We start from the raw sequence: 26,890 nt of genomic DNA, 5'->3' as shown, positions 1-26,890 counted from the left end.
ATTTAAGGCTACTTTCCCACGAGGCTTGAATCAGCCTTGGCTCAAATCAGTCTGCAATGCAAATGCAAAAGTTACATAGCCAATGATATACTTTTAATTCACTTTCCATGCTAACAGCATTATAAACATATGGCAGAAAGAGCAGAGGAGACTTTTCCAGGTAGTTTTATACACAACAGACTCTCCTCAAAGTATGTTACCTCATTAAAAACAGTTTTAACCTTTTAAGAATGATTCTTATTTGCCCCCTAAGTAAGTTGCACACATTTTAACACCTTTTATTCTGTGCAAGATTTTCTCCTCATTAACAAACCTAGGATATTAATTGAAATTAACCCTCTTCATTCAAGAATATATGTCCCTTGTTCCCCCACTCCTTTGCCCTGCCAATGGGAATAAAAGTGCTGGCTAGCCTCGGCACCCTCTGTAAGTTGAAGGGTGATGGTCTGAACCTGGGAATCTGTTTCTACTCGTGCCACCCCCTTGCATGAGCCTGAATCCTAATGTCACCCTTCAGCCTCCAGAGAGTGATAGAGACAGTGATGGGGGGTGGAGGCAGAATGCCTGAAAAGGGCAATTGAGCAAGAATAATTCCAAATATGTCCCTACAAAATTCTTATATTCAGTCCCCTTGACACTGAGCAAGAGATTATGTACCAGTGGGTGTGTGCTTGTGTCTGCATGAAAACGAGGAGGTGTCCCTGTTATCACTGAAGAGCAGCATATTAAATGACTATTCTGGAGAGCAAAAATATGAGGCTGACAACATGCTCCAATCTTTCCCTCCTCCTTCCCCATCATCACAACTTCTGTTCCTCTTTTGTGTGTGATGCACTTCACGACTGACTCCCAAGACTTAAAGGGATATTTTCCTATAGAAGCCAATTATGTGCATTTTATTCTTCCACTTTCTGTCGGGTCGGCACAAACTGTGCAATGGTCGCTCAAAAGTGTTGTTGTTTTTTTTAAATGCCATTGTACCAAAAGATATAGACTCCCATTTTATCGTGTTTCTTGATTTACCACTTAAACGGCATTACTTTGCTGCCTTCTTGTCCTTTGGGTGTTTATGCCATTGTGTGCCTGACATGCTCTGTAGCTCATTATGCTAGCTGGCCGTGGATGTACTTAATCAATAATTCTCATCCTGGCCCAGCTCTGAGTCACCCTGTAGCCTCATAGAAAAGATGCTGAATGTGGAAAACACAATTTTCCGAAAGGGCTTTCCTTTCCCTCACATGAGACACATAGATAACAGGCTGCTCTGTCTGTGAAACTATTCTGAATACTGTGCTCCATAATAAGTGTTCTGTATAGAAAAAAGGTGGAGATAACCCTGGATTGAGTCTATGTTAATGTAGTGCTAACACGGATCCTCCTAAAAATGCTAATTTACTGCTGTTTCTTCCAAAATGAAAGCAACACCCCACAAAAACCAAAGAAACACCCACCCATTATTTGGTGGCAGATAATCTTTGCGAGAAGCCAATGATTGTGCATTTCTGCTGCCTTGGCACGATAAATGAATTTTATCACTTGATTCTTCCCCAGTCATAAATGTTTCTGAAAATGTTGGTGGAATGTGAGCAATGCAGGAGGGAGAGGCTCTCATGACCTACCCACTAGCTGTGTGCATGCCATACCATTAAAGCAACCCCAAAGATTCCTGTGAGCTGTAGCTTCAATTCCCAACACCCTTAACAAACTATAGTTCCTAACCAGGCACAGAAGACAGCTGTGCTGTCTTGGAATGGAGACTCAGAGAGTTCCATGAATTTTGCCAGTGTTCATGCTCAGAGTGGAGTGAAAGGGGGAAATCAGATGTAACAGGGCAGAAGGACTGCTTACCTCGGTGGAAGAGATGGAGACAGGCTGAATTATCACAAAACTGGATTCACAAAACTGGATATCTTAAGATCTCCCTTCACTGCCATCTCATCATCAAATGGGCATCCCTGCTTTTTAACTAAAACGAAAATCTGGGCTGCTGCCATTTTTTAATTCTATGTCCAGGTACAACAGCCATACTGTGCATGCCAGAGTGCATCTAAAATTGTGGCAGTAATTGGAGAGAACTTTGAAGGGGCATATATACAATATGAGATGTTGAAGAAGCAGTAGCAGCAGCAGCTGCCTTGAACCCCAACTGTGGGAGAAAGGTGGGATATAAATACATTAAATAAATCAGTGATAGTCTAGTAACATCTGGAGGATCACAGGCTCTGCCCTATGAGTATCCTGGAAGGCTTGCCTGAACAAAGGAATTCATCTGAATGGGATGGAGCAGATATATAGGGAGCTATGGGTTGAAGAAGTTGCAGACATGTGAAGCATATGAGTGGTCTGATGGCAGGGTGGGTGCTTCTACTTTTTGGAGGGCCAGCTGTCTGTGAAAAGACAAAACTATAATTTGTATTATTTATTATTATTATTATTATTATTATTATTATTATTATTTAATTTCTATGCTGATTAATGCTAAGATAGGCTTCCAAGCAGTTGTATGACATTTCCTGAACAAAATATGGATCTAGAATAACCAGGTGAAACGTATTCCTCTTCCCTGGCATGATCTGAAACTAATCGCCAAAACACATTTCGTTATCTCTTATCTTTTGGTGTTAGATGATTTGTTGCCGTCACCTTCTGCCTTGTTACCTGGCTGCTGCCAATGCTCAGTCAGTTGTACAGAAATGTCAGTTCCATTAATAACCTGAGCACTGCTCAGACAGATTGCGGGAGAACTGGTGAAGGGAAAGGAAATTGTATTTAACCCTGGGCCCAAAGCTGTCATTTTATTTCCAGAGCCCAGCATAACTCCATAAGGCTAACACAACTGTGTGAGATCAGAACACTTTTGGCCACTCTCATATTTGACATGGAAAAGGAAGAGAGGTGGACAAGGACAGTGCATGTAAGTGCACACGGAAGGAGCTCTTCTAGTCAACTGGAATGCAACAACGCACAACAATAGTTAAGCAGCCATTCTCATAATTCTTTAAAGATCTGCATGTGACCTACTGGGGCTGCTGTCAGGACCTGGGCAGCTGCTGAGGTCCAAGCCCTAGGTAGGGTTCACTGGCAAAGATGTCTGGTCTTCCTGACGCCCCAGCCATGGGCTACTCCAGCACCACACATGCTTACAATACCTGTTAAAGATCTGTCCAACTTTGGATACATTCTGTAAGTTTTGGGAAGCCTCTTAACCTCACGTGGGTCAGTGTTACACCTGTGTACAAAAATCTTGCCAATCTACATAGCAACATTTGATGGGTTAATTGTGCATTTCTTTAAATCACAATGAACAGTAAGGAGGGAATCCAGATAACTGAGATAAAAGCAACAGCTCATTAAACAGGAAATTTAATGGCTGTATTTTGTAATGTGAACTCCCTTCAGCTTTTGGGCGATGAAGCTCTTGCACTAAAATATCATTCTGAATCAAGAGGGAAATTATTTTTTATCCTCCACCTTTGACTTAAGAGTTTACAAGACTTCAGACCCAGTCACTTTGCATTGTGCTACTTCAGGTAATGAAGTATGTTACTGTTTTATTTTAGTATAAAATATATGTGTCCAATAATTGTATTATTCATTCATTTGTCCCCCGCCCCGCTTTTTTGCTAGCCAGAGTAAAAGATAAACAAAACACCCCAATACATAAAATGTCTGCACAATTTTTTTTAAAAAATAAGAACCAACAATACCAGTGTGATTCTTTCTCTTATATGCTCAGCATATAAAACAAACTTCCCAACTGAGTATAATACAGATGATGACTCAGTACTTAACACCAGGACAGATTTTTCTTTTCTTTTGCCAGCTACGTATTAATATGTTTAACAGCTCTGGCTATTTCTCTCTTAAGACCTTCTATAGCAGATATTTCCAGATGCAGTATCTTAAAACTTCCACTCACATGGGTGCTATTTAGTTTGAACTCTGCATTCTGTGCAAGATATATTGAACAAGGTTTCCAATCTCCTACCACATTCCTCCCAATGTTTGGAACAAATAGAGTACCAGCCATATGCATGCAACAGTTTTAGCAGATGGTATTCAGATAGCCTACTTTCCGTGAAAAATGAAAACACAGACAGACATGTACATAAAGAGTCAATTCATTGTTGCAATTAAAGGGCCCATTACAGAGCGATGAAAGAGTCTTGCTTTCAAACTAGATTTTATGCTAATTTCCCCAGTAAATTTATTTATTTATTTTAGAATTTTAAAATTGCCCATAAAAAGAGAGACAATTATGTATGCATACATCACATTATATCATTTGTGATTATTGTAAAAAAGTGTTGTTGCAATACGTTCAGGTTGTCAATGCATAGTGATCTATATGCGCCCTCTTAAATGGTCATAATAAAATGCAATGTTGTACAGCGAGAGTTGAGATTAATGCCTTTTAAAAAATTCTGCTTTGAACATAACTCTAATTTATTGCTAGTGCAGGGATCTTTTTTAGTACAGGAATAGTTTCAACAAGCCTGGATGTGAAAGCCTACAATGCCCAGTTGCTGATCCTGGAGACCAAATTTAGATATTACATGTGGGATCTGCAACTAGGATTTGCCCAATGAAATTTTTGTTGCAGTAATTAGTAGGCAAGTGGGGCATTTATTTATTTTTTGGAAAACTGGGGAAGTTGCTATCTATAGGAGAGGATCTCTAACCCTTTCCCAGTATACATCACAAACAATGCTCATCCTGAACTAACCAATAATTTCTGGGATTTTGTCTTTTATAATTCTGAAATTTTGACATATTTAAGTGAAGGTATTAAATGATTAAAATAATGCCCCAAAAGAACAATTTCCTCTTAGAGGGCTTCCCACATTCTTTTTCTTGATGGATGATAGAAGTTAAATATTAGCAGCACAGTGCAGAAAAGGCTATGCAAAGAAATGAGAAATCCAGGAGAAATTAATACTCTGTTAAAAGTCTTGTGCCTTATCTCTTGTGTCAATAATGAGTTAAGATGCTATCTTATGCTACCATGAGCCAGATGGGTGCTGTTGTCAAAACTGTTCTCCTCTCCTGTGTGATGTAAATGGTGATATGGTGGTCTTTGGCTGTTGTTGTTGTTTTGTTGTTTAGTCGTGTCTGACTCTTCGTGACCCCATACACCAGAGCACGCCAGGCACTCCTGTCTTCCACTGCCTCCGGCAGTTTGGTCAAAATCATGTTAGTAGCTTCGAGAACACTGTCCAACCATCTTGTCCTCTGTTGTCCCCTTCTCCTTGTGCCCTCAATCTTTCCCAACATCAGGGTCTTCCCCAGTAGTCTTCTCTTCTCATGAGATGGCCCAAAGTATTGGAGCCTCAGCTTCAGGATCTGTCCTTCCAGTGAGCTCTCAGGGCTGATTTCCTTAAGAATGGATCGGTTTGATCTTCTTGCAGTCCATGGGACTCTCAAGAGTCTCCTCCAGCACCATAATTCAAAAGCATCAGTTCTTCAGCAATCAGCCTTCTTTAGCCAGATTACCCAAGCGAATGAGAAAGGTTTTTAAGGATCCTGCTTAGATTCATAAGCCATTATTTCCGCAATATATATTGAGGTAGCCTGTTTAATGGCTGTTTTGCATATTGCATCTTCAGTTAAGACAAAGATGTTAAAATCCTTCCCATGACCAAAGTCACAACGTGGAAGGGATATATGTATACCTATATGAATTACACACTGGGGTAGCAAGCCAGAGATGGATCAATTCTTGGGAGGCCCATATCTTCCTTGAAAGCAGGCATATTCAATGACATATCCAGCACTGCCATTGAGATTTTCCTCTGGCATCCACTCAGTGTCCCTTTGGTTATGAGGTGGTTACCCTTTTCTTCCTTTCCCCTCCCTGGAAGGTGGTGGATTCTCCTTCATTGGGGGTTTTTAAGCAGAGGTTGGGCTGCCCACCTTTTGTCATGGATGCTTTAGATGAGATTCCTTGCCTTGCAGGGCTTTGGACCAGCTGACCCCCAGGGTCACTTCCAGCTCTACAGTTCTGTGATTCTATGATAAGTACATAGAGCTGAAGAATGAAATTGGAAGAGTGATGCTCTTTCCCACTGCCACTTTGTACTCTTCGTTGCAGCTTCTCACAATGTACTTTACAAGGCTCAGATTTCAAGGCTTTTACCCAGATTCTCTGGGAAAGTGAACACAAAACTTTCCTCTTTCTGGTTGTCAGGGGTGAGGGGGGGGTGGATCTGATATAGGAGAGAGAGAAAGGAACAGAGGTGGTGGTGCCCATGACACTCGCTCAAAAACCCAAAGGAACCCATTGGTCTAAAATGGTTGGCGGCCCCTAATTTATATTGTATATAAATTCCTCCCTTTCCATTTTGATTTTAATCACTACCCTGAGTGCTGTGACTAAAGATTATAATACCTCTCCCAAGGCTGTGGATGTCCTGTCATTCTGACCAGGCAGTCTGCTTAATTCTGTTCACACGTTATCTTTTAGAGTTGGTTTCTTTTTCTTTTTGGCATTTAAACACTGTTCAGTTGACTAGGCCTTCTGGATGGCTCACAAATTAAATCAATGCAAATACAATTACCTAAAACATAGGAAGCTGTCTTATATTGAGTCAGGTCAATGGCCCATCTAGCTCAGTATTGTCTGCTCCAAGGATAGGGAACATTTTTGGCCAGAAGTTTATCTCCCCCACCCATATGGGCTAAGTTTGAGAGGTGAGCGAGACCAGCCACTTGTCAGTCATGTGACCTAATATCAGGTGACTGATAAGTAGGTGGGTCTGCCCACCTGTCAGTGTTGGCCCACTGAGGTAGGGGACCATTGGAGTGATGCCACTGATCGCCAGGTGGGCATGGTGTTGGAGAAATGGCTTCATGGGCCAAATTGGATCCCCTGGCAGGGCATGAGTAGATCTTGAATAACCTCAAGAACAGGCTCCCCACTCATGGAATACATTGTCTGGCAGCAGCTTTCCTGGTTTCAGGCAAGAGTAATTTACCAGCCTGCCATGGAGAGGTCAGGAATTGGATCTGTATACATGATGTTCAGTTTAGCAAATAAATAATATTTTCTATTGGAGACAATTAACTGATTTTTTTAAAATTAAAGCATCAAGATTCAAAGGAATTTGTGTAGAGTTTTTCCACGTTGAAATACCAAGTGCTTTGGGGTTTGATGAACATTTTGCAGTGAGTGGTGCACTCATAAATCATCCACTATGCTGGACCAGCTAATCTCCATAGATTCTTAAAAAACAAACAAACAAAAAACCTACTGAATAATTAATCCAGTTGCAAAATGGATAGTTTTTGGAAAGGCAGCAGTTCATAAGCTATTCTAAACCATTTTGTTCCTTGCGCTGGTTTAATAAAAAATGTTAGCTGGCATATTTGTGTGGATGCAACACAAAGGCTGCTTAATTAAGTGATTAAAATGATTACTTCTGAATACATGCAAGACATTTGTGACTTACCTAGCTCATTTAAGCAGCCAACTCAGTGGAAATGTAAATAAGATGTTTCCCTTTTGCCTTCTTGAGCTGAAAATAAGAAAAAACAACACTCAGAGCCCTCAAATATGTCAGCTGAAAAGTCATTGCACAGCTTCAGCCATTGCCGAACAACAGTAGGGTGATCAAAATGGATACAGTTGCATTTCTGCCTTCCTCCCCACCATTTACAAATGTTCCTAAAGGCCCTCCTGCTCCTCATGGAAAACCAAGTGCAAATATTCTCTTTCATTATCATTTGCTTCATTTCCTATTTTCTTTTTCACAGCATTTGTCTTCCATTGTTTTCTCCTGGCACCAGGGATATTTGCAGGACAATGGGATCTTTCTTGCTTAAGAGTTCATTTGTTCCTGCTGCTAATTCCCCACCTGTATTCTTCTGTTTGTGACATCTTAATTATCTTCCTTGCAATTAATTGTGATGTTACAGGTAGAAGATTTTAATTTCAGGTGGGAAATAAAAACCCAAGGGCTGAGGAACTGTCAAGAATGAGATGGTAAAGTTTCTGGAATGTTCCCCCTTCCGTTATAAGGGGAGGAGGAAAACGATGGCGCTTAGCCACACATTATACAATAAAAATGGAAACACTCAGAAAAGATGTGGAAGATTTTCCTCCCTCTGAGCTTCCTTCCTGCAGATCCACATATAGATGGCTAATCACTGAAGTTTGTAGTGGTCATTGAGATTCCACAGGATCTCCTGTTCAGCCTGGCTTATGCTTACCCCCACCCCCTGGCCACCCTTCTTGCCCCGCCAGGGGATCCAATTTGGTCCATGAAGCCATTTCCGCACCCCCTGCCTCCTTCAGCACCATACTCAGCTCATTATTCAGATAATACACTTTGTGTGGTGGGGTTTGGAGTCTTAGGAGAAAGTGCGCCTGACACAACGTGGTTGACATCTTTTCCAATAGTGTGTACACATAATAGCTATGCAACAGGGCCACCATTGCCCTAGGTGAGGCAGTTGCCTTAGGTTGCAGCCTGAGACCAGCTGGGAGGGGTGGCAGTTCTGGGCCCCCAAGGAACATGCCACTCACCTCCTCCCTTGCTTGTCACCCATGGCCACTGCCTGGGAAGAACAGGGCTGCCACTGCCATTCCTCTCTGGTTTCTTTGTTACTTCCCATCACTTTCTGTGCACCAGAGCTTTCTCTGAGCAACTCAGAACGGGGTGGCAGCAGGTGTGCCATTTTCTGTTTTGCTTCAAGTGACAAAATATTTTGGGATGACCCTGCTAGACTGTAGACCACTCCTATGTTTGGAGCATTTGGTGATGACTTTATTTGCTTGTATGTTGCCACCATATTGGACATCAGAAGGTTCTTCCCTTTCAGGTCAGTCACCATAATGGAGGAAGTGTGGTAAGGGTGTCTGCTTTTAAAATTTATGGTTCATCCATTTGATCTCACTGGGTATTTGCTACAAAAGCTCTCCTATTACTAGTAGGATGAGTGGAGTATCTGTGGTACTCTGACTCCCATCGTGCCTATGGCCAGGGATGATAGGAGTTGTCATCCCAAATATCCGGAGAGCCACAAATTCCCCACCTTTGACTTTTTAGGAACCTCCATCGTGGTGCATTCTGCTGATATCTCTTGTGCTTGTGGCACATGGTTTTGACAAGCATAATGGGATGTTGCTATGTGTAAATGGGATGAAAATGTATCTTCTGAACAGTGGATTGCCATAAATTATGCTAAAGTTTATTGATGCAACCAGTGGCTCTGTATTCTGAAGCTAATAGCAGCCGTATGGCCAAATAAGGTCACATCCAGGTAACAATGGAGTATCCTTCTCATCACGATGTTTGTATTTCTTTCCAAAGGCGAAAGCAGTTTTGACTAAAGTGGGTTACCCCGAGTTTATAATGAATGATACGTATATTTCTGAAGGCATCAAAACAGTAAGTCTTGTTTTTAAACCGTTATCTATTGGTATTTGTTATGATGTTTGCCATATGTAAGTCACAAGCAGAGGAAACAAAATAATTAAAATTGGACAGTGTCCAGAGAGGCTCTCGATATTAGTTGTTCAAGGGCTTGGGTTTACAGCCAGAAAATATAATTTAAAAAACAACACCTTTCAATGAAGATAGTTCACGTACAACAATACACCTTAGCTAGAGGTCTGCAACCAATAGTTATGCTGGTAAATATCTACACATTCACCTTGGACATGCCCTGATATTCCCTTCCCCACATTCTGTTTTGCTTTCCTCTCTCTTTCCCAGCTCATAGTTAGACAGTAGAATGAATGGCCAGGTGTCCCTCGCATTGTACATGAGTCGGTGTCCCTTTCCTTCACCCCACACCTTGAAGAATGTGTGGACAACAGGTCACTAAACCTCTCATCTATGTGTGGAAGTCTCATTCACATGAATTCACACTCGAAATTCTATGAGCTGGGCTTCCTTCCAGACTATCTTCATGGGATGGGAAAAACCTCATCTTGTAAGTTCTTAGGGAGGAAAGTTAGAAAATGGAAGGCAGGTTCTTCCACACATCATGGGGTTACACTTTTCCACCTACAACTCTCCTCTTTCCTTTCTTCCTCATGTGTGTGCTCCTTCATTGCAAGGTTTTGCACAACAAAAGATTATATGCATAGGCTCTTTACACAGTATAGTGTTGATTCCTTATAGTCATAATTCCATTACATGGGTGTAGCCAGGATTTATGTTGGTGGGGACAGTACCTCAGTTAGTTAAGTATTTTTTATTGATTTACTTGATTTAGGGGAACAGTTGCCCCCCTGACTCCCTGGCTATGCCCATCTTCCATAAGGACCGCCTCTCCCCGTAGGAACCAACCCAAACCCTGCAGCCATCATTTGAGGCCCTTCTTCATGTGCTTTCTTTGCGAGAAGTCTGGAGGGTAGCACACAAGAACAGGCCTTTTCTGCAGTGGTTCCCTGCTTGTTAAATGCCCAGGTGCCCAGGTAGGCTTCTCTAGCACCTTCATTGCTAGAGCCGTGCAAAAACATTCTTTTTCTTCCAGGCCTTTGGCTAATTAAACAATCTATGGCCTTTTTTAAACTGTGGGGTATTGTTTTTGTTTGTTACTATGTTATGCATTTTTGTTCTCAGATGAAAGGGCGGCATAGAAATTTAATAAATAAAATAATAATAATTGTACTGCACCAAGAAAGAATTTGAATCGGGGACAAGAATCTCAATGTTCCACTTTGAAAAGCAATTTCAAACACAAGAACAGGCATCAAGGCATTTGGGTATGACTACCTGAAAAAAGAGGGACGCGGGTGGCGCTGTGGGTAAAACCTCAGTGCCTAGGACTTGCTGATCGTATGGTCGGCAGTTCGAATCCCCGTGGCGGGGTGAGCTCCCGTCGTCCTGCCCACCTAGCAGTTCCTGCCCACCTAGCAGTTTGAAAGCACTCTTAAGTGCAAGTAGATAAATAGGTACCGCTTTATAGCGGGAAGGTAAACAGCGTTTCCGTGTGCTGCGCTGGTGCTGGCTCACCAGCTGCAGCTTCGTCACGCTGGCCATGTGACCCGGAAGTGTCTTCGGACGGCGCCGGCTCACGGTCTCTAGAGCGAGATGAGCACGCAACCCTAGTGTCGGACACGACTGGCCCGTACGGGCAGGGGTACCTTTACCTTTACCTGAAAAAAAATTTTTTTGGGGGGTGAGGGCAAAGTTTTTGTGTCCTGCACAGGTTCTAGTCTCTTTCCTCCAGAAGCTGAAAAAAATGCAAGAAGCAATTTTCAGAACATTCAGCCAGTCACAGGCTCTTTTGTGTATCTGTGTGTACAGAGTATAGACACCTCCGGGAATTACTTTGCATTACCTAGCTAGTGTCTTAAAATAAGCCTGCTGTATGTTTGATTTAAAAAAAACCCCAAACCAACAGACTGCAATGGTGTTTGATTGGGATTTGATTCAAAATTGAAATTTTGTTCTCAAAGGAGTTATTATTTCAGGATATATTGTCCAAGACATAAATGGCTTGCACATTGACACATAGAGCTCCCACAGGAGGTAAAGGGATATTAACTTTCTGAGTGCTGCATTTCTGCTCTTAAAATGTATGCCTTTAGCTATAGCACAGTTTCCCTTGCTCTGCACATTTCTTGAGTTCTGCTTAATCTCCCACATTATTTACATGAGTCTGTTGTTAAGCATCACATCTCTGGAGGATAAAGTGTTTTTAATTGAAATGGAGGACGATGAGTAAGTACTCCAAGCCTTATTTAATCCATAAAGGGAAGTCTTAACCATGTCTCTAGTTATGTTTATTTTGCAATATATGCAGTGTCTGTCTTTGAGACAAAACAGTGATCATTGTCAGCTGTGTCGTTGGAACAAATTAATGGAAGTTGCAACCCATTTTCTGAGTCATAATCCTACTGCAAAATTGCTGTATATTTCAGTAAGCTAAAAATATGTAGCCCTACAATACACCACACAGTGTCTTCACTGAGGCCATAGTTCTGCCTGTGATGGTTAAAGCAAGCTGGGAAATGATAATAAGTCACTCCTTTTATTGCTTTATGTTCACATCCTATCAAATCATTGTAGTGTGAAACTTCATAGTTACAGATATTTAAAGCCAGACAAGGCAAACAGCTACAACAAATCTTTTCTAGGCAATAACTCTACAGTTGGGTAAAAGTAGGAGAAAGTAGGAGATCTAGTTTATTTTCAAGTTGCTTGGTCAACCAAAAATAGAAGTAATTTGGAATAAGTGTGTGTGTGGGGAACAATAACAAAATTATTTATTAATAATATTAATTTATTATCAGTAGCATTTATATTTCACAAACTGTGATATTCAACTAGGCTTAACTCAGAGTATACCCATTGAAATTAATGGACTTAGTCATGTCCATGTATTTCAGTTGGTCTACTCTGAATAAATGTTTGTTGAATATCAGTGCAATAATTCAGCTCATTTATTTTCTGTATGTGTTTTTAGTTGCATTGCATGTGGTGGTTCTGATGCATGACACTGACACTGGTGTGGCAAAAATAACTGGGGTGCAGCAGAGAACTAGCTGCTTTTGGCAGGGCCCTTCTTCACTGGGGGTAATTATATTTACAAGAAGGCAAAAGGGCTTAGCTAGTGGTAGGACACATGCATTGGACACACAGTGTCCCAGATTCCAAGTAGGGCTTGAAAAGAAACTCTGTTTGAAACTCTGGAGAGTCTATGCAACAATACTGGACTAAATGGACCAATGGTTTTCTGTTGAAACTGAGTTAATGGTTAGCAACACAGGTTGGGATATAGATCAGAGAATGTGAGAAGGAAGGTAGAGAGAGCTTAAGGTGCAGCAGACATACTGATAGTGGAACTTTAAGGACATCACTTGCTGAGTGGGTGGCGGTGAACTCTTCACTTACAATATGTCAGGAGGTTTAATGCTATCACTTGCGGACTGAATCAGAACAATGGATTTTTATCACACCAAATGTGTTAATTGGCTTCCCAATGCCACAATGTTTGTGTTATCAACAGTCATTGTTGTTTTCTTTTTGGGTGTGTGAATGGCCACTGTTAAAAATGTTACTGCCATGGCTGTACTTTTCTGCATTTTCTTTCCTTCTGACCTCACCATTTACACCCACCCCCACCCACCCAATGCAGGATAATGCACCCGAAATGCACTGTAGAGCACAAAAGCTTATGTCATAATATTGGTGTTAAGGTGCCACAAGACTCTTGGTTGCTTTTGCTCAGGAGACTAACATGTGTACCCTTTTGGAAATTAATATTAAGTCTGCCGTTAAGTGCTTACATTCCATTGGTCTTATTTGGGCGTAACCCTTCTTAATATTTTCTAAATGGTTTATATGTTGCATTTCCTGCACTTCCTTCAAAACAGAAGAAATACAATTTACAAATTCCCTAACTTTACCACGTAAGAGACAGGGTGGGAATAATTTTTCACAAATATTTTCCCAATATATTTTTAACTTGACATTTAAGAAATATGAAGTCAGTCTTACATCTCAAAGGTTAAGCAGCTTTTGTTACATGCACCAGAATAAAAGGTTTTGTGGAAGGTGATGTTTTTTTTTTTAATGCACTCTTTGGTATTTTGAAAGTTGCACTAAGCTGCCAATACTTTTCAAACAAGCCAGGAGCAGTAATTAGACATTAACGACTTACGATCTGTAGCAGCAGAGTCTGAGTTTGAACTGGAGGTTCTGGCATTCTATCTGCTTACTAGTTATCTGAGTCACCTCCACACTGTCAGCAGTCATATTTTGTTACTCCTCGATGTTGTAAAATATTTATTGGCCCTTGAAGGGTGTAATTTGAAAATTAATAAATAAAAATGGAGCCGCTTTGTGAGTATTAAGACTCCAGGGGGAGATCAGCTTTAAAAAATAAATACATATTTATTTTGCTTGCAAACCTTTCATGTTTAAATGCATGTTTTTAGCTTTGCTTGCCCTTGTTAGAATGATTAACTCTTTGCTCTTGCATGCCCCAGGGTGGGGTGTGATAGTTCAGTTTGCCCTCACTTGCACAGTTTGCCCTCATTTATACCTTACTTAGCACCAAAAGGTAGATGGCTAGCAGTGGCTGAAATGCACATAGTATTTTAGGGTGTAATCCTAAAGCCAGTGGAAAGTTGGCTGAGGGGCTATTGGATGTGGAGAAATTGCTGTGCTACCACTGACAAGGGAGGTCCGTCGGCATGATGGTACTTAGCTCACTGCCTCCATCTCTAGTATGTCAGCAGGAAACTGGGCAGGCGTAGATATCCTGATGGAAGGGGACATGTGAAGGGTATCTGAGGATCCACTTGATTCCAAGCCCCTTCACCCCCCCAAGTACCATTCTACTCCAAAGAAGCTCTGAACAACATCAGTCTTTCCATCCCTACAGGAGGGGGGATAGGCAAAGAAAAAGACCCTCCCCTTGCTCTAACTGCACTGAGCTGCCAGGGCTTCTGAAGTGTCAGAAAATTCAACTTGGATTCTCCCCCCTGTTTCATGGGATTGCTTTGTCATATATCTAGATACAAGCAGTGCCTGTAAAATTGCTATTTGAAAAGTATCTCAGTTGCTGAATAGTAGGCAAAAATGTTTTGCGGACTGTGGGATTTCTTGGGAAATGTCAGCATTTTTGCAATTCCTGGCAGTCTTCTAAATATTCAGCAGTTTCCTGACATTCACATGTCAACAAGTTCCAATGAGTTCAGTGGGGCTTACTTCCAGGTAAGTGGATTAGGGGTTTCAGCCATAACATGTAAAAATAAAATTCTGTAAGGCAATTCCCATTCCTTCAATTCTATAAAGCAGTTCCCATCCCTTCAACAGTTGCTGTTTATGGATTTAATAGAAATGGTGCAGCTCTATGGGAATGATATGTTAACATAAAAAAGAAATCTGTGAAGAAAAGCTCAAATGAATTCTTGCTCGGTATCAGAACATTTCAATTCAGAGCATAGGGTTTATGAGAATGTTTTGCTTTGCAGACATTAAAGTTATTCTTTGTTTTCCTCATTGAATCTATTGGTTATACTTGCATAACCCTCACATTCTATTCCCAGATGAAGTTTTTAGAAACGGACTATTTTGGCAACGTGCTTCAGACCCGCAAGCAGGCAGCGCAGTCCGATTTCTACTGGCTGAGAAAAGAGGTTCCAAAAACAGAGTGAGTAGAAAAGAAATGCATCATCAAAAACTAGACCTGGTGCTTCATCACATAATTGACATGCGGGGAGCATAAACACTCAGGGCACCATCCAGCCAAAGTTAGGCACTTTTAAGCCTCATTGATTTCAATGGTGGAGTTACGCAGGTGCTTAAATCTCACACAGTGAAATCAATGAGAATTAAAAGTGCTTAGCTTTGGTTGGTTTGGAGCTTAATGTGTGTGATTTCTTTTCTTTTCTTTTCTTTCAAACCCCCCCCCCAATAATTGAATTGTAATGAGATAGGATTTCTGCTGGCAGTTGTGGCAATTTTGGAACGGTACAATTTTGGTACATTAGATTTTTCTAAAAATAAGAGGAAGTGTTGCTGTTACTGACTTAAGTTACTTGTTCACCACAGGAATGGTATATATACTTAGCACATAACCTGAGGTCACTTAAAATGTTTTGTTCCAAGTTAAATTGATGCTGTACTTCAATATAATTTGAATTTTCTCCATATGAAAACCTGAGCAGGAAATACAGATTTGGCTTAGTCCTGGTTATCAAACTTATTCTCCTAAAATGTGTTTTCAAATGTTCATCTGGCTTTGACCAGGCTGCAAAGGAATGTACTTTTGCATATGAGGAGGAGAGAGCAGTGTGGATGAGCAGCAGGAGTTGGATATGCATCTCTGTCTTTTGCCAATAATTGGCACACTTCACAGACTCAGCAAGGTGCTGTTGTCACTCACTGCTTGCCAAAGACCTAACTTCAGTGTTTGATTCCTTGCCAGTTGCACTTGTTGTGCTTCTTGTGATTCATGTTTCGCTTTAAGTAGTATCGTGGCCCCATAAAGTCTACTAAAAGCTTCTGGAGAGTAGCTGTGTTCTGTCTGATAGAGGGAAGTGGGACTTGCAAACAAATGTTGCCATGTGCTCCCATTCAGGGTTCCAGCCAGCCAGCCAGCCAGCCAGCCAGCCATGCTCTCTTCTAGGATACTCCATTCTATTCTCCTCCCCACTAGTTTCCTGCTGCCCCACCCAACAAGTAGCCAGCATTTCATGCCCACTGAGCATGCTCAGTCTTCATTGAGCTGCACTCCTGCCCTCTCCCAAAGCCTGCTGATGTCACCTTCTTGTGAATGAATGGTGCTGTTTTCACTACATAAGGACAGGCACTAAGATATTGAGTTTGCTGATATCAGGATTCAAAGATCCTGCTTCCAATGCAGTGATATGGATTTTCCCTACTGGGTGGAAAAAAATAGCTGATGCGTATGAAAACAGGGTATGTGACAGATCTCTGCCTGCACTGACATGTCTGACATGTCTAATAGTACCAATCCTGTGTGATGAATTTGGGTATCTTTTTTGGCCCTTTAACCATTGATCAACATTGGTAATATTTGGTAAGGAAAATGGGGTGGTGTTTCATAGCAAGCATGAGGAAGGGAGATCTATGGACTGGAGCCCTTGCGTCTGTGACACTATTTGTGATACTATTCAGAAGCATTAGCAGTGGCTGCAGCAATATAATAATTGTGATGGAGGAATACATTGAAACTGTAAGAGAGAACCCTGAAGGGATCAGTTTGAGACTATTCTGTGCCATAGATCAGCAAAACGCATTATATTTATCTCACCACGAGTTTCCAGAGCAGCGAAAAACATTTGCTCCTTTATGAAGAAGGAGATAAACACCCTTGATCCTTCATTCTTGTGGAAGTGGCTATTAGCTACACTAATATACCCTGAAGAGATTCTTAGTATGATGGAAAATGTCACTGAAGGTGAAATTAATTGGCAGATAATCCCTGAAATATACAAGTTTAGGGCTGTCCCCTGTGAATCATACCCCATTTCTGGCATACTTTGAAATGAAGGGGATTATTCCCTGACTCAGCATGAGGTAGAATGTGATTGAGCTTCTCTCAAAAAAATAAAAAATAAATGCTTACTCCTTCAAGGACTGCTTAATGTCACCCTTTCTCCACTTGATCTTCATATTTATGTGGCTTAACTCTTTTTCTACATGTGTGTTTCTCAAAATGCTGTACCAATAGAAAATGAGGAGTCCATTGATATGCTGTGCGTGTGACGTGGGCATAATCACTTCCCATCTCTCAGCTCTGACATCATTATCTTCTATGGGCTGGCCCTTGAGCCCCTATGAAAGATAGAGACTGTTTGAATTTCAAGGGGCCAATTAATGCAACGGAAGCAAATGAGTCTAAATTGGGACTCACCAACCTTTTTAGTTCTGGGGGCACTTTTAGATTTTGAGTGGTGCTGGGGGCAACACCCCACTCTAGTCATTTCTCCCTGTCCAGATTGTCCCAACCCCCACTAAGAAACAGAAAGAATGCACTCTTGTGCACCTGTGTGTGTGTGTGTGTGTGTGTGTGTGCGCGCGCACGCGCACACACACACACACACACACACACACACAGTTTTCCTGGCTAAAAGTTGGATCCAGTAGAATTTATCTGAGCCTTGAAAAGCACATAGAAATTCAAGAATAAATGGGAGAGTGGTGTTCTTCCAACTTCCGCCTTCAAAATGTACTTGGGTGACTTCCCTCACCACCTCATTACTGAAGAGGCAGTGAGTGGGAAGACTCTGAGGCTTTGTGGGCACCAGTGGAAGACCTCACAGACCCACCACATTAGAGATGTGGTCTAAATATTCATGACTGCAGAACAGGTTCCACAATATGTTATCACCTGCGGATGATATATTTGAAAATATATTACTACAAATGTCTTTTACTTCTGACTTTAAGTACAGTCATACCTTGGCTCCCAAATGACTTGGAAGTCAAACGTTCCGGCTCCCAAACGATTGAAAACTGGAAGTGAGCGTTCTGGTTTTTGAACGTTCTTTTGGAAGCCAAACGTCCAACGGGGCTTCCGCAGCTTCTGATTGGAGGCAGGAGCTTCCTGCAGCCAATCAGAGGCCACGATTTGGAAGTCAAACATTTTGGAAGTCGAACGGACTTCCGGAACGGATTCTGTTCGACTTCCAAGGTATGACTGTATATAGGTGAATTGTATGTATTACAGTTATATGCCATGATATGTAGCTAATCAGCTACTGCTGCATATTGGGGCTACCATGGGGGGACTGCTATCTCCCTCCCCTTGTAAGTAAGCATGTCCTCATTGCTTCCTTTCGTGCTTCCTTCTGATGGGTTTCTTTGTCAGCTGTCTTTTGCCCCAAACAACACTGTAGGCTTAATCCTAGCCTCACTTACCCAAGAGTAAGAACCACCGAATTCAATAGGACTTACTTCCGAGGAGGAGTTTGCACACTGGGCCCTAGTGTGTGACGAAACTGGTGTAACAATGAAGCAGCATATTTTAGGGACTAATATATGGATGGGGGTGGGGGGAGGAAGCTATATATAAATAACCACCTGTACTTGTTTGTTGAATATGTTCTGCAATCTGTAATCTTGGATTTACTGCAAGCAAATTTCTCTTCATAAAATATTTTCAAGACCAAGCCTGGAATCCTGCAGTAAAATTCTGAAAAGATATCAGTTTAACTAGAGCTGTACAAATAAGTCTCTTCACATAAGCTGCTTGCTCTGTATTAAGCTAGAAATTTAACATAATTTGTTAGCAACCTATATTTAAAAATCTGTCCATGCAAAATTATTCTGGGACGTGTTCCAATTATAGGGAAGCAAACATGAAAAGTCAGAATCTGGCTCCATTTGTTGAATATGTCAAGAATATGCCAAATCACCTACACTAAGGTTGCAATCCCATGCCTGCTTACCTGGTGGTAAGTGCCACTGAACTCAGTGCAACTTACTTCTGAGTATAGATGCCTAGGATTGCACTGTTAAGTCACTAAAAAGATGCTAGGTGGTATTCAACTAAGTTTCACTCAGCACAAACCTACTGAAATCAATGGACCTGAATTAGTCATATTTATTCCTGCATTGCAGGGGGCTGGACTGGATGACCCTCAGGGTCTCTTCAAATATTACAATTCTATTATTAATTCTAACATTCTAAAACTACCTAAAAGCAGTTAATACATAAAAACATTCTTCCACCCAATGATTTCAGGGTTCCCAGGAACAGCAGTATTCTACTACTAAATGCTGGGTCAACAGAAATGTTTTCAAATTGCTCCTGAAACTTAAACCGTGATGAAGACAGGTGCACCTCACTCAGGAGTGTACTCCACAACCAGGGAGCCACCACTGAGAAAGCCCTGTGATGGGTCAGTGCCAACTGGGCAGCCCTCAGTGGCAGCACCACCACCACTGCCTCCTCTGCCAGCTGTGGGTCCAAGAGGGTTCATATTGTCTATATTCCAGCCGCATATAAGCCAAGTGATTCTACACACACTTGATCCCTTCATCCAGGCAAGGAAGAGGCTTAAATACAACTCAAGGACACACTCCAGCCAGGCAGAAGCAGGTGAGGAGGGCCCAGAGTAGGAATGATGTGGGCGGGTGAACTGGGAAGGAGAGATGGCATGAGGAATACCCTGAGAACTGGGAAACAGAGCATTGCAGAGTCACATTCAGCTTCCAGGACTGAAGTCCCTTGTCCCTTACCTACACCAGTTTCAACATCTGTTTACAATGTACACACAAATTTCTAAGCTACCTAGTTTGTTGCATGCACAGATGGGGAGATTGGAATGGAATCGGATAGCACATCCATGCAGTGAAATACAGGCATCAGTTCATCTGCTAGTAGACGTGTGGAAGTTGTTTCTTTCATGGGAATGATTATGTATGCCAAAGTTTGTCTGCATGAAACAGACCTATGGCAACTTTCAGATGGTTTTACAAGGGGCCTCGTGGTGAATTAAGGGCCTGTCTGAGCAATTAGCATTCCTGATATGCCCGAGTTAGCTATTCCCTGCTCTTAGGGGTTAGGGCAAAGTAAGTAAATTAAGGTCTTCAAGTAAAGTGAGTTTCAGAAACATAGATAAGGCTGATTCTTAAGAAAAACACCCCTTTGAAACCCAATAAAATATAGAAAAGGAAAAAAGCACACCATACTAACTAAGCCAAGGTGCCACAATCTCTAGTGTTTAATCAGCACTGATGTGAAGCCTGCTTGTGCTCTGGATTGGAGGAAAGGCAGAGTATAAAAATATCTAATGAATAAAAATAAAATAGAATCTTCCTGCCTGTTTGCCCAATAGTACATATGAATATTTCAGGATGAAAAATATATTTTGTTACACCAATGAAAAATGTAAAAAATGCAAACCAATAAACATTTGGAAGACTTGATACTTTGCTTAAAGTGTCCTGAATGTTTGTCGCTTGAAGAAGACTCATAGGACAGATCTGAGGTCTCTTGGTGAAAAATGGTAGATCTCTTTGTGCAAGAACTTAGAAACAGAGAAAGCTTTGAGACAGCGGAAGCAGATATGAATAAAAGAGATAGTGTCAAAGGTTGAGACCATGGTAGAAACTTGAAATGCAATGGCATTTTAAATTTCCAATAAAAATGTCCAGTGTCTCAAATGTTTCCCTGCAGGTCATTGCAAAAGTCATTCATTTTTGTCCTGTGTGAGGGCACCTCTTTATAAGCGCCTGTGCTACTGCATTTCAAATTAGTTTATTTGGCTGCTGCCATAAATGACTCTGAAATTGGAATGCAGTCAACCCTGCTAAATGTTTTCTCCCAACTCCTCAGCATAGATGTCAGTCATCTTCTGGCTTCTATTATCTGACAAAAAATATATATCTGCCATCTTATCATTTTCTCTCTGTGTGTAAGAGACATAAATCAATTCTTTCTCAATTCTGGTAGGACAATTATTATTTTCAGTTGATAATAATGGATATGTAAGATATTCATACGATAGTGTTCTGTGATGTTTCAATTCATTAATTTCCAGTTTTCCAGCTTTTTCAAAAATATACAGAAATGAGTAAACTGTTTCTTGAGGCTTAGGTGGCCTCAGTGGCGTGGAGTGCCTTCTATCAGCTTTGGCTGGTGGCTCAGCTGTGGCCCTATCTAGACAGGGATAGCCTAACATATGTCATCTATGCTCTGGTAACATCTAGGTTAGATTACTGCACTGTGTTATATGTGGGGCTGTTTCTAAAGACAATTCGGAAACTTCAGCTGGTGCTGAATTCAGTGGCCAAGTTGCTCACCAGGGCAAGACATTGTATAAAGCCAATCTCAGCCTTAGTACACTGGCTGCCAGTTAGTTTCTAGGCCCAATTCAAAGAGTTTGTTTTGACCTATAAAGCATTAAATGGATCAGGACTGCAATATCTCAAGGACCTCCTCTACCCATATGAATGGACCCAGACCCTGTGATCATCACCTAAGACCATTCTTCGTGTGCCTCCTCTGTGACAGGTCTGGAGTACAGCAACATGAGAACTGCCTTTTCTGCAGTGGCTCCCCATCTGTGGAATGTTCTCCCCAGGGAGGCATGCCTGGTGCCTTCATTACATATATTGTGAATTTTGCTTATTTGCTTATTTGCTCATTTGCTTTTAGTTATATTTTGAATTGCTATAGATGACAAGATGATTTTTGTTGGATATTTTTATAGGTTGTAAACTACCTTGGCTACAGTAATGCAGAAACAAGTTTTAAAAGTATTTTTTTTTTTTCAGGCTAAAAAGAGAGAGAGAGACTAATTTTTCTCTTTACAGAGAAAGTAAAAAGCAAAGTTACTGAAGTCATAGCCTATGACAGCCCTTAAGTAATTTTCTGAGCAGCTTAGCCCTTAGAAGATTTATTAGACGTTCCCATTCATTGATTCTGGTGTTAATTGATTTATTTGCATTTATTCTCAATCATGAGAGACAGGGTGCCGTCAAATGGACTTTCAAATATGGTTTCCTAATGCACATATTTAATTTTAAATGTTCCAATTCAGAAACAAATCTACACTTCCCCAGATGTTACTTAGTCAGTATGATGCTGCAGAGTGCTTGCGATGGTGAAGCCTGGTCAGGAACAGTGTTGTGCTAGAAGGAGGGGGAGAGAAGGACAAAGAAGGCCACGAGGGAAATGGATTGTGAAGGAAAAAAAGTTGTGTGTGTGTGTGTGTAGGTAGGGAAAGGAGGGGACTTCCTGGATTCCGTCCTGATATTCAAAACACATTTCTGACTGAGCTTCAGCACAATTTTTACCATGGGTGAACATAAAGAATGAAGGGTTTGACCACAGGAATGGAGAGTGTGCTAGGCTGTGGGACCCTTTTTTTGAGGAGTTATTTGAAAGAAGACATGCAGGGAGGGACACTGACAACCAGGAATAGATTTTTGTGCCAAAGGGAGTGGGTGTTCTAATTGCACATTGTGCTGATACAGGATGTGAGTGCAGTGCACTGTTGTTGTTAGTGATGTCTGCAGCGCAAGTCCATGTGATATTCATGCAGCTGCAAGTGTGTACAGAGAGGGGGGGAATGGATGACCAGATGAAACTGCCTTAAACTGAACCAGACCGTTGGATCCATGTAGCTCAGCATTCTCTACACTGACTTGCCCATGTTTCTTCAGGCAGGGGTTTTTCCCATCATCTTCTGCCTGGTCCTTTTAACTAGAGATGTCAGGTAACTGAACCTGGGGTCTTCTGTATGCAAAGAATGTGCTCTACGGCCACTCTTTGAACATAAGCCATAAAGTCATGAAAGCAGTGGTGATGATTTTTTAAATATTCTGGTCTCAATTTACAGAGTTCACTATTTTTGTTTGTTTGTCTTGTTCACAAAACCATCAACTCTAACTTGCTCTCACTATTTCTGCAGGTGGTTTACAAGTCCAACTACTGTCAATGCCTTTTACAGTTCATCGACAAATCAGATCAGTGAGTAAAATGTACATTGATTAAAATTATAACCACATTACTTACATGGGAAAAAAGGTATCCCCTTTGCTTCCTCAAATATCAAAGTCTCATCTTCTCTTACCCCTGTGCCAATTGCTAGCTGGTGCCGTTGTGACTCTAAGGGCCTATTAATACATTACTACTGCAGTTTAGGAGTTGCTCCAAAGTGATCACATAATGGCCCCATACAGGAGCCAACTAGAGTAGGCAGATTACATGGCCCCATGCCATAACACTTTCTGTCCCACCAGGAAGAAGCTTATTGCTTTGGAAAGTAACATGGTACCTGCACACACCCTGTAGTTCCTATAGAGACATAGCTAGTACATAGCTAGTGCAGCATGAAACCAATTATGCAAAGTGGTTTTCAGGTTTATTAAGGTTTTTGGGTACCAGCCACCATCACATCCTTGGGTGTTTCCAGGAACAACATCAGGGGTTAAGCATTGTGGTGCAGCTGTTGCTGATGTCTATAGCTCATCAGGGGACCTACTACCAATTCCAGACTCCCATACCTTGATGCTCTTTCTCCTTACTCCTTTCTGTCTGAATTAGGGAACAGCAATGGGGCAAGAAAAGGAGCAGTAGCTTCCACTTGTCCTGCCCTTTCCTCCGGGTGGGTCTATGGATCGAGAAAAAATTGGGGGTGTGCAGGGAGAGAAGAGAAAGGGGAAGTCCCACTTCAGAAGTGGAACATCATGCATGCAGTGTTGAATACGACCCTCAGTCTTCTGAAAAAAGCTGGCTCAACTTTATGTGCTTCTGAAAAAAAACATGCATAGGATCGGGCTGCTGTTAGCATTATGGGAGCTGCTGCAGATTACAAAGCCAACTTTCATCACAGACGGAGAGGTCCTTTAATGCAGGCATGCTAAGCTTCCAAATACCTGGATAGTGTATTTCTTAAAATTAATTTTTATTTTAAAAATAAAATTCTGCTTAAAGGAATTATGTTGCTAGAAACAGACAGAAGACATGAAGGCATGGATCTGTGAAGTAGTTAGTCATTTATTATTGCACCTTGTTTGGCATTGAAACCATGTGGCTTTAAGCTTGATAAATTCTCTGATTTTGTTCAGGCTCATAAAATCAGTATTGTTCCTGTTGGTGTTTTAAATAAAGTATTTATATGCTGCTCAATTAACAAAGTTTCTAAGTTTTAGCTAGGCAGAATTGAGCAGTATTATTTAGTACCGAATTTGTTATGCACAATTAACTCTTCAAACTTCGGTTTCAATAAAGAAATTATTTTATTCTGAAGTTGGGGTTTTTCCTCCCTTTTCTATACCTTATTTTATTATGGCATTTCTCCATTTTTACTTTTACTTGTTTAATGTTATTTAAGACTGATTTTACTGGTTTCTTTGGTTGAGAAAACAGACTGCCCCGCTAACTTCAGCACAAGGGCTTGTATGCAGATTCACAGCATGAAATGTGTCTCTGTGATTAGTCATGACTGAATCCTCTGGTATTTTGTTTAAGTTCTTTTTCATTTTGGTATGATCTGGATCCCAGAGATGCCATGCTTTGGCAGCTTAAACAAAGCTGTCCCAAAAGGAAAAAAAATGAAAAGGAGAGTCAGGGTTCCTGGTCTGGGATTTCACAGCTAGCTGTGTCTAACAGCATCAAGAAGCCGAGACCTGTCAAACGTAACCAATCAGTCATGGGCATACAAGCAGTTGTGCCTTGCATCTCTCCTCTTGACCTTTTTGTATCGCTAGTGTTTGACCTTGAGATCTTGCTACCTGCTGTTTTCAAGAGTCAACAAATCCATGTGGCATGAACTGCACTTATTTAGAGTTGTCTATTGCTGTATATAGGTACGCAAGCAGCATATTTCTGTGTGCTCGCTTGCATCAGGGCTATGATTATACATACCAGTTGCTGGAAACTGCAGGAAGAAGAGAAGAAGAGGAGTTTGAATTTGATACCCCACTTTATCACTACCCTGAGAGACGCAGGTCGCGCTGTGGGTTAAACCACAGAGCCGAGGACTTGCCAATCAGAATTTCGGCGGTTCGAATCCCCGCGACGGGGTGAGCGCCCGTTGCTCGGTCCCTGCTCCTGCCAACCTAGCAGTTCGAAAGCACATCAAAGTGCAAGTAGATAAATAGGTACTGCTCTGGCAGGAAGGTAAACGGTGTTTCCGTGCACTGCTCTGGTTCTCCAGCAGCGGCTTAGTCATGCTGGCCACATGACCTGGGTCTGAACGCCAGCTCCCTCGGCCAATAAAGCGAGATGAGCGCCGCAACCCCAGAGTTGGTCACAACTGGACCTAATGGTCAGGGGTCCCTTTCCCTTCCTCCCCCACAACAAACACTCTGTGAGGTGAGTGGGGCTGAGAGACTTCAAAAAAGTGTGACTAGCCCAAGGTCACCCAGCAGCTGCATGTGGAGGAGCAGAGACGCGGACCCGGTTCACCAGATTATGTGTCTACCACTCTTAACCCCTACACCACACTGGGGAAGTGGGGGGTGCTTTTGTACTCGGGTCCTGCTCATGGGTTTCCCACAAGGATCTTGTTGGCCACTGTGAGAACAAGATGCTGGACTAGATAGGCTCTTATTAGGTTCTTATTAATCTCTAAGGAAGAAGAAACAGGGTGTTGATTCAAATGATTTATTCTTGTTGGAGCAACTGCTTCCTGTAGTACCAATTATGTGTTAACAGCAACATGCCCCCCCCCCCGGGAGTTTAAACTTAACACAGAATATAACCAGCCGTTTTGACATACAGGTGACCAAATGGCTTTGGCAAAACATTTCCTTAACATATATCTATCCCATATATATTTGTAACTTGTGTGTATGGTGTGTACACATACAGACTGGGGCAGATAAACCTCATCATATATATTTGACGTCCTGGTTTTCGGGTGTAAAAATGGTGTTGGGAGAATTTTGCCAAAGCGGTAAAATGCAAGGAAAACCCAGATGTATGGCAACGTGCTGGAAAAAGCAGCAGAAACAGCTCAAAAACCTTATTATTATTTTTTTAAATCAACAATTTGGGCATGTTCCCCCCCCCCAAATCTAAAAAAACCATATATTTTTTTGCAGGTGTCAGGAATTTTAGTTTTTGAAATATGGCAACCCTAAACATTTGGTTGTTTAAAAAATATTCTAAAAGTATGGCTCGACTCTTGTATATACGCAAGCATGATCTATATCATATAACAATTGTGCGATAGGGCTTCCATCTATGTATTACTGGTCTTCAGAGCATCAAGAAGCACTTCAAGCAAAGTTTTCTTTAGACCCTGAAAGGATGTAGTTAATCACTACAACCATATATTTACTATAAAGGTAAAGGGACCCCTGACCATTAGGTCCAGTCGTGGACGACTCTGGGGTTGCGGCGCTCATCTCGCTTTATTGGCCGAGGGAGCTGGCGTACAGCTTCCGGGTCGTGGTCAGCATGACTAAGCCACTTCTGGCGAACCAGAGCAGCGCATGGAAACACCGTTTACCTTCCCGCTGGAGCGGTACCTATTTATCTACTTGCACTTTGAGCTTTCGAACTGCTAGGTTGGCAGGAGATATTTACTATACTGACTAATAAAACAAATATATTAAAGTCTTAAAACAAAACATTCTGGCTTCAATTGCTTCAATGTGGATATTCAGGTCAGAACAGCTGAAGAAGGTTACGCCCAAATATTTTGCCTTAAGACCTCACTCAATCCCTCTGTCTTTCCATATCCATGCCATACATTTAAAGCACATTCAGAGCATCTGGCTTTCTCCAAAGAATCCTGAAAACTGCAGTATGTCAAGTGTGCTGGGAATTGTAGCTCTCTGCAAGGTAAACTACAGTTTCCAGGATTCTTTGGGGGAAATCATGTGCCTTAAATGTATGCTGTGGGTGTGATCCCCTGCCCCATGTTTTTCTCTCACAGGAATTTATACTTTCGGGAAACAAAGTTATTGTGCATGAATTTCTGTCCTAAACTAGTGAG

General features: G+C 41.5%; 2 protein-coding genes across 9 annotated transcripts in view; one reads left to right on the top strand and one right to left on the bottom strand.

Annotated features, from left to right (window-relative positions):
- Window positions 1-26,890, bottom strand: part of LOC309340386 (uncharacterized protein) — a 280,887-nt gene that overhangs the window by 9,016 nt on the left and 244,981 nt on the right. For all 3 annotated transcript variants that reach the window (XR_014155954.1, XR_014155955.1, XM_081859157.1), the window contains one exon: window positions 7,449-7,514. Coding sequence is in view for 1 of the 3 variants with exons in the window: in XM_081859157.1 (XP_081715283.1) it covers window positions 7,471-7,514 (44 nt within the window). In the remaining 2 variants the exon portion in view is untranslated. The remainder of the gene's footprint in view (window positions 1-7,448; window positions 7,515-26,890) is intronic.
- The window catches only part of PHEX (phosphate regulating endopeptidase X-linked), a gene marked incomplete at its 5' end in the record, with an annotated part of 103,752 nt that overhangs the window by 60,572 nt on the left and 16,290 nt on the right, over window positions 1-26,890 (top strand). For all 6 annotated transcript variants that reach the window (XM_081859068.1, XM_081859065.1, XM_081859069.1 and 3 more), the window contains 3 exons: window positions 9,312-9,389; window positions 15,011-15,114; window positions 22,853-22,911. In XM_081859068.1, coding sequence (XP_081715194.1) covers window positions 9,312-9,389; window positions 15,011-15,114; window positions 22,853-22,911 — 241 coding nt within the window. The remainder of the gene's footprint in view (window positions 1-9,311; window positions 9,390-15,010; window positions 15,115-22,852; window positions 22,912-26,890) is intronic.

The sequence above is a fragment of the Podarcis erhardii genome (assembly GCF_964252035.2).
Source record: "Podarcis erhardii genome assembly, chromosome: 4".
Lineage (NCBI taxonomy): Eukaryota > Metazoa > Chordata > Lepidosauria > Squamata > Lacertidae > Podarcis > Podarcis erhardii.
This window is presented reverse-complemented; position numbering and strand designations above follow the sequence as displayed.